Below are 16096 nucleotides of genomic sequence, written 5' to 3'. Positions count from 1 at the left end.
GGAAGGAGACAGGTTTGATATTCTTATGTGGCCACAAAAAATTTAAAATTCATAGGATTTAACCGACAGCACAAAAGACTGTTCAAGATGGACCACATTTGCATGTGCGTTATGAACACCGGAGGCAAAACCATCATCATTTATTCAGCTGAAATATTTAGGTCAGGGACTGTTCTTTTTATGATGGAGGGAGCATCCAGACACACTGGTCCACATATCCACATGTATTCACAGGTAACAAACAGGAGTCTAACTGGAGACAGACAATACAGAGGTTTAGTTGCAGTCGAAAACTTTCTTCTTTTTACTGTCACACATACACTGCCCATCCAAAAAAGTCACACACTCTAATATTTCATTACACCGCCTTTAGCTCTGAGAATGGCACACATTCACTGTGGCACCATTTCGATAAGCTTCTGCAATGTCACAGCATTTATTTCTGTTCAGAGTTGGATAAATTTTCTACCAAGATCTTATGATGATGATGGGAGAGTCGGACCACTGCACAAAGTCTTCTCCAGCACATCCCAAAGATTCTCAATTGGGCTGAGGTCTGGACTCTGTGGAGACCAATCCATGTGTGAAAATGATGTCTCATCCACCCTGAACCACTTATGCTCAATGTGAGCCCCATGAATCCTGGCATTGTCATCTCGGAATATGTCCATGCCATCAGGGAAGAAAACCTCCACTGATGGAAAGACCTGGTCATTCAGTATATTCAGGTAGTCAGCTGACCTCAGTCTCTGGGCACATAACATTGCTGAACCTAGACCTGACCAACGGCAGCAACCCCAGATCATAACCCTAACCCCCACAGGCTTGAAGGGTAGGCATTAAGCATGATGAGTGCATCACTTCATCCACCTCTCTTCTTACTGTGATGCGCCCATCACTTTGGAACAGGGTAAATCTGGACTCATCAGACTACATGACCTTCTTCCATTGCTCCAGAGTCCAATCTTTATGTTCTATGGCAAATTTAAGCCATTTTTTTCCCATTTTGCCTCACTGATCGGTGGTTTTCTTAAGGCTACCCAGCTGTTTAGTCCCAGTACCTTGAGTTTCCGTTGCATTGTGCATGTGGAAATGCTCTTAGAAATGAACAGTTTGGTAGATGAAGATTTAGAAAACCAACAAAAATTTACATAATTGAAGGTACAACTTGTGACTGTTTTTCTTTTTGCTTGAAAAAATGCACAAAAAATTACTTCTAAACTGTTGAATGTAAGTTATTTGAATATTTATACTGCATATCTCTAAGCAAAAAAAAAAGTTACATTCTATCACTTCTATTCCAATATTATTACATCTATTGTAACACATGTAAACAAATGTCAAACTAAATGTTGCCTATTTTTTATCAAATGTGTTTTAGAATTAAGACGGTAAAGTAGAGTAGAAATAGTAAGTAGCGTAAACTAACCACGTCACCAAACCAGAATGATGCAAAATCACTATCACTAAATGACAGAATGTAATTTTGATTTAATTCAAAACTGACAGATTTGTGCTCAAAGCCCAGTTGGTACCTTTAACGGAAACAGATGACCCTGGCCTTTTTTAGCATCACATTATAAAATCTGAACATAATTCCACTATGAGGCATGAGACACTGGCTTTGTTGGCTAAATTGATATGCGCATTGCTTTTGTGGACACTAGAGACAAACCTTTTACATCTCGATTATCATCCTGTATAAAGCGCACATGGCTATATTTTACATTAATTGTGGGAAGAGCCCCCTGAAACTGGGTTAATAACATGCAATCTGGTATGCTCTGTGTCTGAATTGCCTACACACATCACATAAATCTGCCCTAAGTGACATTCGGTACGCAGATGGAAAAAATGATGTGACTCATGTTTGTCAGTCAAACTAAAATGAATTCTTGACCCTCAAACAGTCCATGGAGTCGTGAGGAGCATCCTAAAATGTCACAACGGCGGTTTCAAATTAAACTCTGTCCACACAAGTGAACACACAATCCAAGGTAATCAGAAAGAAGGAAAGGTTTTGCCCTGTGTGGGATTTTGTGTGAAGGAGCAGGAGAATGACAGCTTCAAATCAGTGACTAACTTTGAGAGGTCAAAAAAGGTCAGCAAATCTAACCCAAAACTTTAAGATCCAAGCAAAACCTCATCCTACACAAAACATACACGAGACAGCTAATGTGCTTCTTTCAACTATTTGTGAGCCTTTATCAATTCAGTCCCTTAGCTCAAGTATTGCATGTGCATTTTTTTTAGATATCTGTTATATTTGAGCATTTCTATTTAATTTCATTTTGTACTTTCACTGAACTCAATTTCAAAGGGGAACAACGTAGTTTTAATTGTACTAAAACAGTTTGATTTATATGCAACCCATACATACATGCATACTCTACTGTTCAAAAGTTTGGGGTCACTCAGACAATTTCATGTTTTCCACGGGCTAACATAATTGCACAAGGGTTTTCTAAACATTAATTAGCTTTTCAACACCATTAGCTAACACAATGTAGCATTAGAACACAGGAGTGATGGTTGCTGGAAATGGGCCTCTGTACCCCTATGGAGATATTCCATAAAAATATCAGCTGTTTCCAGCAAGAATAGTCATTTACCACACTAACAATGTCTAGACTGTATTTTAGATTCATTAAATGTTATCTTCATTGAAAAAAAACTGCTTTTCTTTCAAAAATAAGGACATTTCTAAGTGACCCCAAACTTTTGAATGGTAGCATACGTGCTTTACATATGAAAATATAGCCAGGTTTTGAGTTGTGTCACAGGTGAATAGTTGTCTACAGTAAACATATTCCTGATTGCAAATATCAAAAGCTTCTGTCAAATTCTGCAGTGAATACAAATGAGGTATTTTTGACCCATGAGAGTAAAATTGGTGCAGAAATACAGAAATTGTTTGACCATGAATTAAGAAATAACAACTGATTACTTCTGCTGATCAAAAACAAGATTTTTAATGAATATGTGGAATATTATTTGATAAACGGAGTTAATTTCAAATTATAGTGCAGAAAAAGTCATCCATGCTCCCTGATATTAGTGTTTAAGGCAGTGGCAGAAGCACATAATGAGTGTAAACCCAAAAAAGCAGCAAGCCTGAAAAGAAATGTCTTTTTTAAGGACAAACTTGGGGCACTAAACTAATAAAAATATAAAAATAAGACCAAATTTACCATGCAAAACCACAACAGTGAAGCAAATACTCCAAAAGGTATCAAAAAATAAACAAGAAAAGCACTCGGAGAGTGCAGTACTCGACGGATGAAATCTTTAAAAAATTTGTGGTCTGTAGGGGTCGATTTGTAGTAGGATCACAATCATGTGATCGTCAGCAGGCAACTGACATAGTGTTCACTTGCTGTCATAGTTACAGTGACGCCATGCCACTATCTCGCAATGACACAGAAATCTTTAACAAATCCATGGATCCAGACTATAAGCTGCATCACTGCCAAAATCTATCACTTGGTCCTTGTGTTATTTCTGACCTACCCCGAAAATTTCAACCAAATCCGTTATTCCATTTTTGAGTAATGCTGCTGGCAGACAAACAAACGCACAACAGACAGACAAACCAACGCCGATCGTCACATAACTCTGCCACGTTCCTTGGCAGAGTAAAAACAAGCCATCAATTACACCAACTAGCTAGAGGAGCAAATAAAATACTGCATTATTATGATCACTGGTGGCTGCAGCACCACTGGGATTCACAATCAACACCAAACTTCAACGGCCAATCAGATTTGAAGAATTCTTAACAAGTGAGCTGATCTGAGCTCCGTGTTGGAGGAAACACATTTAGCTGACATGAAGTTGGATCAGAGGAGTGGATTGATAAAGTTGGAAAGGATGGGAGCAGCAACGTATTTAAACACTAAAGCGCTGATGGGTAAAATACCTAAACACTTGACATCAGGAGACTGATAAACTAAAATAAAAAAATGAAAATAAAATCTGGCTGCTAAATGTTGGCCATCTTTTTATGCACTTCCCAGCCTGATTAATGATCACAGGGGAACATAAAGATCATGTATCATGTCAGGCTGGAATTCGGGATAATTTATTCAAACAGTAATTGGTATAACCTTTGTGGAAATGAGGCGGATGGTGAGCGGACATCATTACCCACAGTCTAAGGTATAGGTGGGAGGTGACAACAACGTCTAATTTATTACAGAAACACTGGCATGTGGGTTTAAATGTATGGAAGGAAAAATTCTGGGGCAGGTCCACCCGGAGTGCAATCCACTGAGTCGGTCTTAATGACACAGAAATCTACACAGATATCACTTGATTGAACAGCCCTTACTTACTTACTTACAGCCGATTACTTGCAGTTTATATATGTGATATGTAATAAAAGGGCTATGTTCAAATTTCAATGAGAGTGTGGAGAACAAAAATTTACAAATGTCCAAATAATTACAGTCCTGTGACCACTAACAGGTGAAGTGTGTAATGTTAATCATCTCTTTTCGATGCGTTTTTGTGCAGGACAACCTTTGGTCCTGGCATACACTAGTGGTCAAAAGTTTTAGAATGCCCCAATTTTTCCAGCTTTTTATTGAAATTCACATAGTTCAAGTCCAATGAATAGCTTGAAATGGTACAAAGGTAAGTGGTGAACTATCAGAGGTTAAAAAAGGTAAGGTTACCCAAAACTGAAAAATAATGTACATTTCAGAATTACACAAAAATGTATTTTTCAGGGAACAAGAAATGGGTTAACAACTTAAAGCTGTTCTGCAGCAATGGAGGTTGATCAAGCCTTGGAAGTTGGTGCTACCAAATCCTACAGGCATCCCAATTTTTCTTGCTCACCTACAACCCCCTCTGTCTGCATAAAAGTAGTGTTTGAATACACTGTAGCACCATACCTCAGAGAGCATTATTTGAACAGTATTGAAAGTATTGTGTTGCTCTAAATATAGAGGAAAAGGCAATTAACAATAGAAGAGACAGATCATCATAACACTTAAAAATGTAGCTCTTTAGTACAGAGAAATTGCGAAGAAAGTCAAGGTGTCAGTGAATACAGTTTTCTTCACCATCAACAGGCACTCAGAAGACAAGTTTCTGAAAGCCAACAGCTTGTGTGATAGGTAGCACACAGGACAACAGCTTCAAGCACAGCTTAACAGTGGTCGTAGTAAGAAGTCTCAGTTTTAACTAAAGAGAAGACTTGGAGTTGCAGTTTTCACAGGTCGAGTTGCAGCAAGAAAGCCATTGCTAAGACATCAGAATAAGACATGAAACGCCACCAATGGACTAGTGAATACTGGAAGAAGACATTATGGACTGACTTATCAAAATTTGAAATCTTTGGTTCATTATGCAGGACTTTTGTATGCTGTCGAGGAGGAGAAAGGATGGTTCCTCAGTGTGTGACATCAACTGTCAGTCATGGAGGAGGAAGCATGATGGTCTGGGGCTGTTTTGCAGGATCCAGGGTCGTTGACTTGTACAGAGTGAGAGGAACCCTGAACCAAAACAGATACTACTGCATTCTGCAGCACCATGCAGTACCCTTTGGTGTGTGCGTAGTTAGTCAGGGGTTCATCCTACAGCAAGATAATGTCCCAAAACATAAGTCCAAGCTATGCCAGATCTATCTTTGGAAAAAAGAAGAAGATGGTAAGCTTGAAATCATGGAGTGACCAGTGCAGTCTCCAGACTTGAACCTCATTGAGCTGGTTTATGATGAACTGGACAGAAGAGTAAAAGCAAAGCAACCTACAAGTGCCACACATTTATGGGAACTTCTGCAACAGAGTTTGGAAGAACTTTCTGAAGAATATTTGATTTCCATTGTGGACAGAATGCCATGAGTGTGTTCAGCTGTTATGTCTGCCAAAGATGGCTACTTTGATTAGTCCAAAGTTTAGAATGCATTTTGGTTTCTAAATAGTATTTTTTCTAAATTTCATTTGTTTATTTGTTCTGTTATTCATTTCAGAGAACAATGAGAGATCAACATTCATAATTTCCAATAAAAAACAATTGGGGTTTTCTAAAACTTTTGACTGGCAGTATATATGTGGGTGTTAGTTTCATACAAATCACCCACCTAAACAGTGTTCCAGACCAAACACTTCCCATAGCAACTACACTCCTAGACAGCCTCCCGCAACAGAACAATGTGCCCTGACACACCAAAAAAGCTGTTCAAGGATCACGACCAAGAGTCCTCTAATTGACCTGGCTGCCAAAATCCCAGTCTGATCAAGCATTCTTGTAAAATGCAAGAGCTAGTACAATCCGTAGAGGACACAAAAGATCCACCTTCTGGTGACAGACACCACAGGAAACCCCTAGACGTCTCGTGTCGACAGTTCAATGGATCAAAACTGTTTTGGCGGCTCGAGGGACAGCTTTTTATTTTTTTCCACAAGTGTAAACAGAGATCTACTGGTGAAATAATATTTGATAATCTCAATACAAATACATATTCATCCTTCTACCACAGGCGCTAAGCTGCTTGTGCTTCAAAGTTAGTCAAAGGTGTCCATGTTTCATAACTGAACTCTCCTGCAGCTGTTGCACCATCCAACATGTACACACTGTAGCATGAGCCTCAGCTAAACAGCAACAGGCAGCGCAGAGCGGAGGCGACGTGATTTGGCCCGGAGCAGAGAGTGACCTTCTGAAAGTCAGAGCGTTGTTGTTCTACCTCCACCAGAGATACTGCTTCATCCCACAAGTTCAACACATGACCGTGGTTCATGATGCGACTGAGGAGCCGCATTCTTCACACCAATAATAAATCTGCTAATGTTACGGTAATGAAACGAATGAAGCAAGTTCTCTGAAAAAGTGAGATATTCATATTGCATACCTACACTTGCATGCACATACTTGATATGATGCAGGAGATATACTGTAACATTAGTGATGCAAAATTAACCAAAATAAAGAAGACAACATTCAGTCATATGCTCAGTATTAGCAGCACAATAATGCTGACTATCTTCTTTACTTGACTTCTACATGACATAATCAATCCTCTCTGTTTGGTACAGTGTTAACAGACAGTTATCTGTTGTATTTCTGACAGAGTAGTAAAGTCTTCAGATGTCTGTGCTCTATCCAGGGGTCTGTGAATGTGTTATTTGCAACGTCTATTAACAAATTAACACCAGTAACTGCAGGTGTTGCTCAGTCAACCAGGGCTGAAATGTTGTGGATTATAACTTTAATAACTTCATTGCTTTAAGTAAATTATACATTCAATGCTGTTTGTACAGCTGGTTAATAACAACGACATGTGGAATGGCATTGCAAGTAAATGTGCAGAAATAGGTACACTGCAATGTGAAAAAAAAATTCACAAAGCAAGAGTTGTACATGAAGATATTTAGCGACACTGCAAACTGCATGACAGAACATCTTGAACAAAAGGAGGAAACAACTCAAGCTTAACCGAGCAGACTCAGAAACACGCCCACAATTTAATCAATTGTGGGTGTGTTTTTGAGTCCCATCAATTCCCGCCGCCCCCTACACATTTAGGTCATGCGATTCGGTATCCGTACATAATGTGCACATACATAACACACAGCTGTGCTCAGAGCAAGGTAATTTTTTTTAAATTAAGATTTCATCCGTCAGAAATGATACAAAGACTGAGCAGCCTTGGAGGAGTACTGCGCTCTCTAAATGCTTTTCTTGTTTTTTTTTATATTTTTATATAATAACATGTTATTCATATTTTTTTCTCACTTTCATTGGCTGTTTGATTAGGTGTAAGCAAGTAAACTACTTGGTTTAGTTACATGTGTACTAGGAAAACATCACAGTTTTGGTGAATGTAGAGCCTTACATGTCTCCAACAAACTTCTTCTTCTGGTTATCAGGATGATCAGTCTAAAAATCTGTTATTTCAACAACCTTAAACAGTCGGCCGAGATTGCTTTCCTGGCTAATGATGTTAGTTGGCTCGTGCATGAAAAGTCAAAATATAATTTGTGCAGCAGTTTACAATCTTTTTTTTTTTTTTTTGGTAAAAAAAAAAAAAAGATTTTACGTTGAAATGTATTAATTTGGCTGACTTTTTTTAGATTACATTTTGAAATGGAAATGGGAAATTCACTGGTACTCCTAATGTCTAAAAAAAAAAAAAAAATCTGTTATCATGACATTTTTAGGGCAAACATCTGTCAGCAGGTTCAGTCCTGCATATCTAACAAGGAGCATTCAGGAGCAGAGTGGCAAGATCCAGACTGATGGATAGTAATGCACATAAAACACAATAAAATAAGTGGAGAAGTCAGCTTGGGTTCATGTCTGTGAAACATTCTTCATCGAGCAGTCTGATTTATTGGAATTCCATTCCAAACTGCTGAGATATTTCACTCGAAAAGAACCAACATCATCATCATTTCACTAGAAGAAACTGTGTCTCACTAAAGTGACAAGGATTCATTGTTTATGACAGAGGAGGATGGACTGACTGACACTGCCATCCATAGTGTGACTAAAAAATAGCAATGTAGATTGATGGGTTTTGAGATAGATTTGTATACTCTCTGTGAGTTCAACTAATGGACTGTTCCACTGTATTTTCTAGAAAACACACACATGCAAAGTGAGTAGATGTTCCCTCTGACATGCTTGATTTGACATCTCTGATTAGAATTGTGCCAGATGTGAACTGTGTCTGAATGTTTCAACCCAAAGGGAGCAGGCCAGCCGAATATGTCTGTCAAAATTTTACTGACAAACTCCCATCTTCTGTGATAACCTACATTTCTAAAACATTACGCGACAGTCCATTATACTGCTGCACGAAAGATGCTGCTTGACATGAAATTAGGTCTTTTTCTCCCTGTAAATGCTAACCTGTCTGTCAGTGCTATGTTACTCACAGAAGAAGAGGGTATGGGGTATTTTAGGACTTCACACGCAGTTTGGTGCCACAGTTCTTTTGATGAAGCGTTGCTTTATGAAAAACTACATGACATATAACCACAAAAAGTACCGGCCCCATGCAGTGATTCCAGCTCCTGTTCTACTTATTTAGCAGCACAAGTCCAGCTCGTGGTAATGGATAAGAGCATCGCCTAATGTGTGTCAGCTAATCTCCTGTCTAGGTCACACAGAGAGCCCAGTAAGTGGCCTTATGTGTGGGAGAGATTCTCTGGCATGAGGAGGAGTAGAGGGGGAGAGATTTCTCACTCTTCATGCTCTTCAGTCAGAGCTGTGATCTGAAAGTCTTCTTTGTGTGTTGGATGATGTGACAGACAAACTTCAGAATAAGTACAGCGCTCTCAGTCACAGTGTTAAAGGCCTATGAGGGTCATAAGCAACAGTTAGCATAACCGAGGTGCATAGTAATAGCAGGAGAAACCATGACAATGTTGGTAGGCATAGCAACCAACAAAACAATGGTACAATTATCAATCAAGAGTCCAACCTTTGTAATCACAAAATAATGTCCCCATGATTGATTTGGTGTTAGGATTTTGACTTGTGGTACTTTTTTCTTATCAGATGCTGTTTTTTTAAATCTAATAGTAATTTCAAACATAATTTTTGTTCTCAAGTTTAACAAAAGTGCTGCTTCTGCATGTTCAAAATGAGTCATAGAAATCTATGAATCTTCTATTGTGTAAATCTCCCTCGCGGCGTCAAAGCAGCTCAAATATTCTTTGAAAAAACATTTCACAGATCTTTGTTGACTGCAGAATGCTGGTTACCTAAAGTGCAAGTAGTGATGATGTCAGCCTCAGCTACACCAGAAAAGCGCAGAAAAACAACAATAAAAACTGCGCATGAATGAGATTTATTTCTTCACTGTGGCTGCAAACACACACACACACGCACACACACACACACACACACACACACACACACACACACACACACACACACACACACACACACACACACACACACACACACACAAATGATAAATATCTGTAAATTAATGACATTTTTAGCTGATTAAAATCGTGGATAAGTTTAGTAAGAGTTTCTTTTTTTGTTCATGTGTTTTTTTATTTAATTTTTTTATAGTCAGCATGTAAATTCATACATTTTTAATTTTTCTGTATTTTAACTAAATATCTGTATTTTACCAAAACAGGGAACATTTATGAAATAGTAGTTAGGGTTACATATTAAGGATTTTTAAATGCTTATTATATAGAATTTTTGTTCAAATAATTGAACATATCTGTAAAATAATATATTTTGCAGTTTTAATGCGGTGAAAATAATATAATTTTACAGTCAGTCACAGTAAAAGAACATACTGCCATTTTTTTAAAGCAGCCTTTTCATGTGACCATTATTTGCAATTTAGGCATGTCTTTTTCGTCTTCTTTTACTGTGATTCCATAACTTTCAAGCAGACTTTTTTTCCTTACAGCTCAACCTGTAATCGATTGTTAGTATAAAAACAGTGACCGCAGCTGCTTCAACTAATAGAGGCTCGCACATGCATTGTGTTCACAAATTCACGTCCCTTTGTCAGTGAAATTGCTCTAGAAGCATTTATCACAAAGAAGTGTATATATAAAATAAAATTGCACAGCTTCACCTTTTCCAACAATCATAGTTGCTCGTTTGTGCAAAGACATTTCAGTGAGAATAAATCATTTTGAATTTGCATCAGATTTAATCTCAGTTGTGACATATGTACGACTGTGTGTCCATCTCCTCACATTTTACTCTCAATTGAATAATTCATGAACATGTCATTGCAATGAAGTTAATATTCACTCCATCCATTCAGTATAAAGATATGTTAACATCTATGACATGATTGCATTGCATAGATGTTAAAACTCTGGAAATAGATCTGAGTCATTTTGCCAACATGTTTCTGATTTGGAAGTAGGTCACTGTATGTGAACATATGAGTGAATAAAATGACAGTTATGTCCATTTGGCACTAATGGATATATTTTAGCCAATTTCTTTGTCATACAGTAGCTAATATTGCTTATAACGGTCTGGCTGCACCTCACTATCATTCTGCTATAGGGGAGCAAAATGCTCTGGGTTGTTTGCATTTCTTTAAACAAATCACAATCATTTTGGATAGAACTAAGTAAAAGGATGTGGCTTTAGTTTTCACTCAAAAGAGTGACAAGTGGAACAGTTTTGGTGGAAGGTTTTGCATGCAAGACGGCAAGAACTGTGATTAAAATGAATAATCAACTGAAAAAAACTAGCAGGCCTGCTTTACAGCATGATCCAAATCACAAAGTTTTCAGTGTGGTAGGTTGCTAGAGGTTGTTGTCATTGGACATCGTTGCCATTTTTTACTGTAGTGAAAAGGATTTTGAAAACAGCAACATGTAAAGGGGAGGGCAAAGCCTCCTGAAATTACTGGTCAGTGGATAAGCTTATACTCACTGGCCACTTTATTAGGTACACCTTGCTACTAAAAGGTTGGATCCGCTTTTGCCTATAGAACTGCCTTAATTCTTCGTGGCATACTTTCAACAATTCAACTTTCTTCCCCATTCAGATGCTCACTTGGTATTTCAGCAAGTTGTCTTTACCACGTCTACATGTTAAAATGCATTGAGTTGCGGCCATGTGATTGACTGATTATTAACAGGCAGTTGTACAGATGTACCTAATAAAGTGACTGTTGTGTGTACATACACAGTCTACATCCAGTGAGTCAGACTATACAGTATCCCACCATCGTGGTTCTGACATTAGCGAAAAGATATGTCTACTTCCTGGATTTCATTGTGAGGTTCATGTAAAAACATTTCAAAACATGACATATCTTTTCCTTTGAAAATCTTTTTATCATATTAAATTATGGGAAGATCTGTATTGCCTAGACTGTTCAGAAAAGAAGACACAGCCTGTATGGCTAGCCCTTTTAGTAACCAAGATAGGAGCTTAAAGTTAAATATACCCTGAAAATAGTCAAAGGCTCAAGGGTTAAACCGCCATGAATGAGAAGTCCAAAAGACAACGAACAAATGCCATTTTCTGATCCTGCCAAACCACATACACTACTGTTCAAAAGTTTGGGGTCACTGAGACAATTTCATGTTTTCCACGAAAACTCACACTTTTATTCATCTGCTAACATAATTGCACAAGGGTTTTCTAATCATCAATTATCCTTTCAACATCATTAGCTAACACAATGTAGCATTAGAACACAGGAGTGATGGTTGCTGGAAATGTTCCTCTGTATCCCTATGTAGATATTCCATTAAAAATCAGCTGTTTCCAGCAAGAATAGTCATTTACCACATTAACAATGTCTACACTGTGTTTCTGATTAATTTAATGTTATCTTCATTAAAAAACTGCTTTTCTTTCAAAACTAAGGACATTTCTAAGTGATCCCAGACTTTTGAACAGTAGTGTATGATATGATCGAAAGCTCCAGAATAAGCCAGTAAGTGCAAGTTGAGTTGAGATTGTTTTGTGATGCAATATGTCCATGATGCACATAATGCAATTTTCTAAAAAAAGACAAATTGACATGCTTTTTATAGAAATCTACCTTGTAACTAAAGTTGTTTTGCAGTGGAAACGCACATCAGCAGTTTGGCCTCAGTTCACAGGGTGTTCAAGTAGAAGACTATTTTCAGCAAGTTTATTAAATAATTCACCCTTGACACAATGACAAAAATAGACAAAAGGAAATAAAAAAAAGGGATGGTGGCAGAGACTGAGGCAGCTGCAGCGTCTGAAGTGACTTAAAGAGGGAGAGAAGGATGGAGCTGCATGAGCACAGGTGAGACAGGGACGTAAAAAGGAAAAAGTGGTAGTAAAATAAGGTCATCACTGGTTTGAGCACTCAGAGCTTGAAGTAAAAAGTGAACCATATTCAAAGCAAAGAGAAAATGGAGAATAATTAGCCACAACAAAAAGGACAAAAGACTCAGTAAGACTAGAATGAAGTCCCCATAGCTCTGTGTCAGGAAGAATGGGTTGGTAATAGCTTTAACTGCAGGCAGGCTCATCTAACCTGGAGTGCTTGCTTAGCAACTATGCACGCCAGCTCCAAGCAACATGGTCACAGTTGTCATAGCGACAGTGGGCACACGTAAAAGTTTTTACCTCAGCATCTTTTTCATGAGGGATTTGCAACTTGGAGAAAAACAACATTTTCCATTTATAGGTTACCGTTTATTATCCATGTCACTTATGCATGTCCTTGCGTTATTCAGAGCGCCTTTGACGTACATCGGTACTTTGCCACTAAGGTGGATGATTTCTTTGGAGTTTTTTTTTTTTTTTTTTTTTTTTAAATCTATGTGTGAAAGAGTCCTCAGGTAATAGTTAACGACATACCTGGAAATAACAGCAATAATCTGTTTTGATTGATTTCAGCCAATCTTGGCTACAAAGCTCTGAGGAGAAATCACATTCGAATTACACCCTTGTTGACCACATTCATGAAAGTAACCTTTTTGCCTTTCCAATAACACACACTTACATGAGTGCCAGTCCGAGGTAGTTGGCAGTGCTGCCCCAGTACATCGGGTTCTCTGTGACGTTGAAGGGGAACCCAGTCACCTTCTCATCCATCAGAATGCCAAAGTAGTCGCCTGGAAAACACACACACAGAGGTTCATTGCTGTGACAAACATTGCATTTCATAACTAAAATCTGTCACACTGACGACCTGCTTTTCCGCTTCAGATAATTCAAGAGGCTGGAGCTCATCACAACACGCACTTGGAGAAAATCAGGGAACATCTCTGAAGGTGTTTCAAATCTGACACTGCTTTATCGACAGGTGGGTTAGGATTCAGTGCAAAGCTTGTTGGACTGTGTCACACTGTTTCCAGGCTTTCTGCTCTGCCATCGACCTTGACGTCTTGTTTCAACTCAGACCAAACAGATTTTGGACGCGTCTATCGTGTTATGATCATTTCTGACATGTTTCTGTCAAAACAACAGGACTCTGGTGTCACTGTGGATACACCGCTACGGAACATGACTTTGGCACCACATAGGCCTGTTAATGCTGCAATGTCTGGCTGCTGCACCATCACCTGAATGTTACTGATGTCAACAATATAACAGCAAGGCTATGAGCTCATGTGAAAACTCTGGAGTTTAATTATTGTACCAGTACTTGTAGCAAGAAATGAGCAAATTGAAAATTCTTCTTAACTCAACAACCTGCTGGAGTTAGAAAGGCATATTATCTTTAAAGAAAAATCAATAAAACTGCACCACTTAGTGGAGCTAGAAACTGTAAAAACTGAAGGAACTGTTGGGTTTTCAAGTTTTCAGCAGTCTTTGAACTATAAACTAAATCAAAGCTTAAAACTGTGAAATTTTCTCAAACTAACTTTATGCTGCATGTCTCATTTATGGATTTGCACCAGAAAAATAGCCATTTGTAAAAACCAGATTCTGCAAAAAACAAACAAAAACTACAATTCTGCACTCCTTGGTACAATCATAAAGTCACAGGTGACTTAGATGCGACAAACATTCATGTCGCAAAAATTCAGTTGCTTTTTTTTATATTGGTAACACCTGTGGCCACTTAGAAAAATGTTGTACATGTTGATTTGATATTTTTTGGGGTAAAATAACCACACAAATGTAACTTTCATTTCTTTATTTTTACTCCGCCAAGAAACACGGTGGAGTTATGTGACGATCGGCTTACATTTGTCTGTCTCTTTGTCTGTCTGTCTGTCTGTCTGTCTGTTAGCAACATTACTCAAAAACGGACTAACAGATTTCGATGATATTTTCAGGGAAGGTCAGAAATGACACAAGGAGCAAGTGATTAGATTTTGGCAGTGATGCAACTTATAGTCTGGATCCACAGATTTGTTAAAGATTTCTGTATCATTGTGAAATAGCCTCACAGCATCACTGCAACTAATGACTACAGGTGAACTCTACGTCAGCTGCCTGCTGACGATCACATGATTGCGATCCTACTACATATCAACCATTGCGGACTTATCTGCACTTTTCTGTCGGAAATGATACAACGACCAGTTGATTAAATTGTGGGGGTGTTTCCGAGTCCCATCAATTCCTGCCGTCCGCTACATATTTAGGTCACACAATTTGGTATCTGTATATAATGTATTCTCACTCAGAAAATCATACATTATAGTATCAAAGTCATGGTTACAAAGATAAGTAATCCATAAGGATATATATTTTTAAAATTTACATAGCTTTTTGTTATTAGGAAGAGGGAAGAAGAGTGACACGGTTTTGCCTCAGGGCCTTCACTCAGATTACTGGATTGTCCTTAAATGTCAGGTAAGTAGACCAGGAGGGCACGTCAGTCTTCATCAGAAACTTTAGCTGCTAGCTAAACATTGTTTTAGAGCCTCATGCTCAGAGATTGAAAAATTGACATTTTCGTCTGGAATGATTCCCTTAAGCAGACTATGCTGCCACAGCTGGTCGTGTTCACGGGTCCCCACTATCCAAGGTATGAAAGGAACCATATTTTCTCCCTCTCTTTGACTTTTTTTCATTCTTACACATTTATTTATGTCACCATCTTGGGATTTCGAGCATCAGAGATTTAGAAATTGCTCCACGTCTCCATGGAACACATTCAACAAACAACATGGAACAACTCACTTGCATAAAAACATTTACAAATCATGTTTGCTAAACAAACCTCAATTAGATAACATGAACACATAAACAAGAAAAGCACTCAGAGAGCTCAGTACTCTGCCAAGGCTGCTCAGTTGTATCATTTCCAACAAATGAAATCTTCAATAAAAAATGACCTTGCAGTGAGCACAGGCGTGTGTTATGCATGTGCACGTCATGTATGGATACCGAATCACGTGACCTAAATATGTAGTGGGCAGCAGGAATTGATGGTACTCAGAAATAATCCCACAATTTAATCAATTGTTCCTTGTATGATTTCTGATGGATAAGTCCCGATAAGTCCGCAGCGGTCGATTTGTTGTAGGATTCCAATCATGTGATCGTCAGCAGGCAGTTGTCGTAGTGTTCATTTGTTTTCATAGTTACAGTGATGCCATGCTGCTATCCCACAATACCGAAATCTTTAACAAATCTGTGGATCAAGACTTCAAGCATCACTGCAAATATCGAATCACTTCTGTTATTTCTGACCTTC

General features: G+C 38.3%; 1 protein-coding gene across 1 annotated transcript in view; it reads right to left on the bottom strand.

The window, feature by feature from the left end:
• The window catches only part of pemt (phosphatidylethanolamine N-methyltransferase), a 96226-nt gene that overhangs the window by 16488 nt on the left and 63642 nt on the right, over nt 1–16096 (bottom strand). Inside the window, exon 5 of the mRNA XM_023274868.3 lies at nt 13445–13556. Coding sequence (XP_023130636.2) covers nt 13445–13556 — 112 coding nt within the window. The remainder of the gene's footprint in view (nt 1–13444; nt 13557–16096) is intronic.

Source organism: Amphiprion ocellaris, chromosome 18 (assembly GCF_022539595.1).
Source record: "Amphiprion ocellaris isolate individual 3 ecotype Okinawa chromosome 18, ASM2253959v1, whole genome shotgun sequence".
NCBI classification, from domain to species: Eukaryota; Metazoa; Chordata; class Actinopteri; family Pomacentridae; genus Amphiprion; species Amphiprion ocellaris.
The sequence above is the reverse complement of the archived record's forward strand: the minus strand, read 5'-3'. Positions and strand labels throughout refer to the sequence as shown.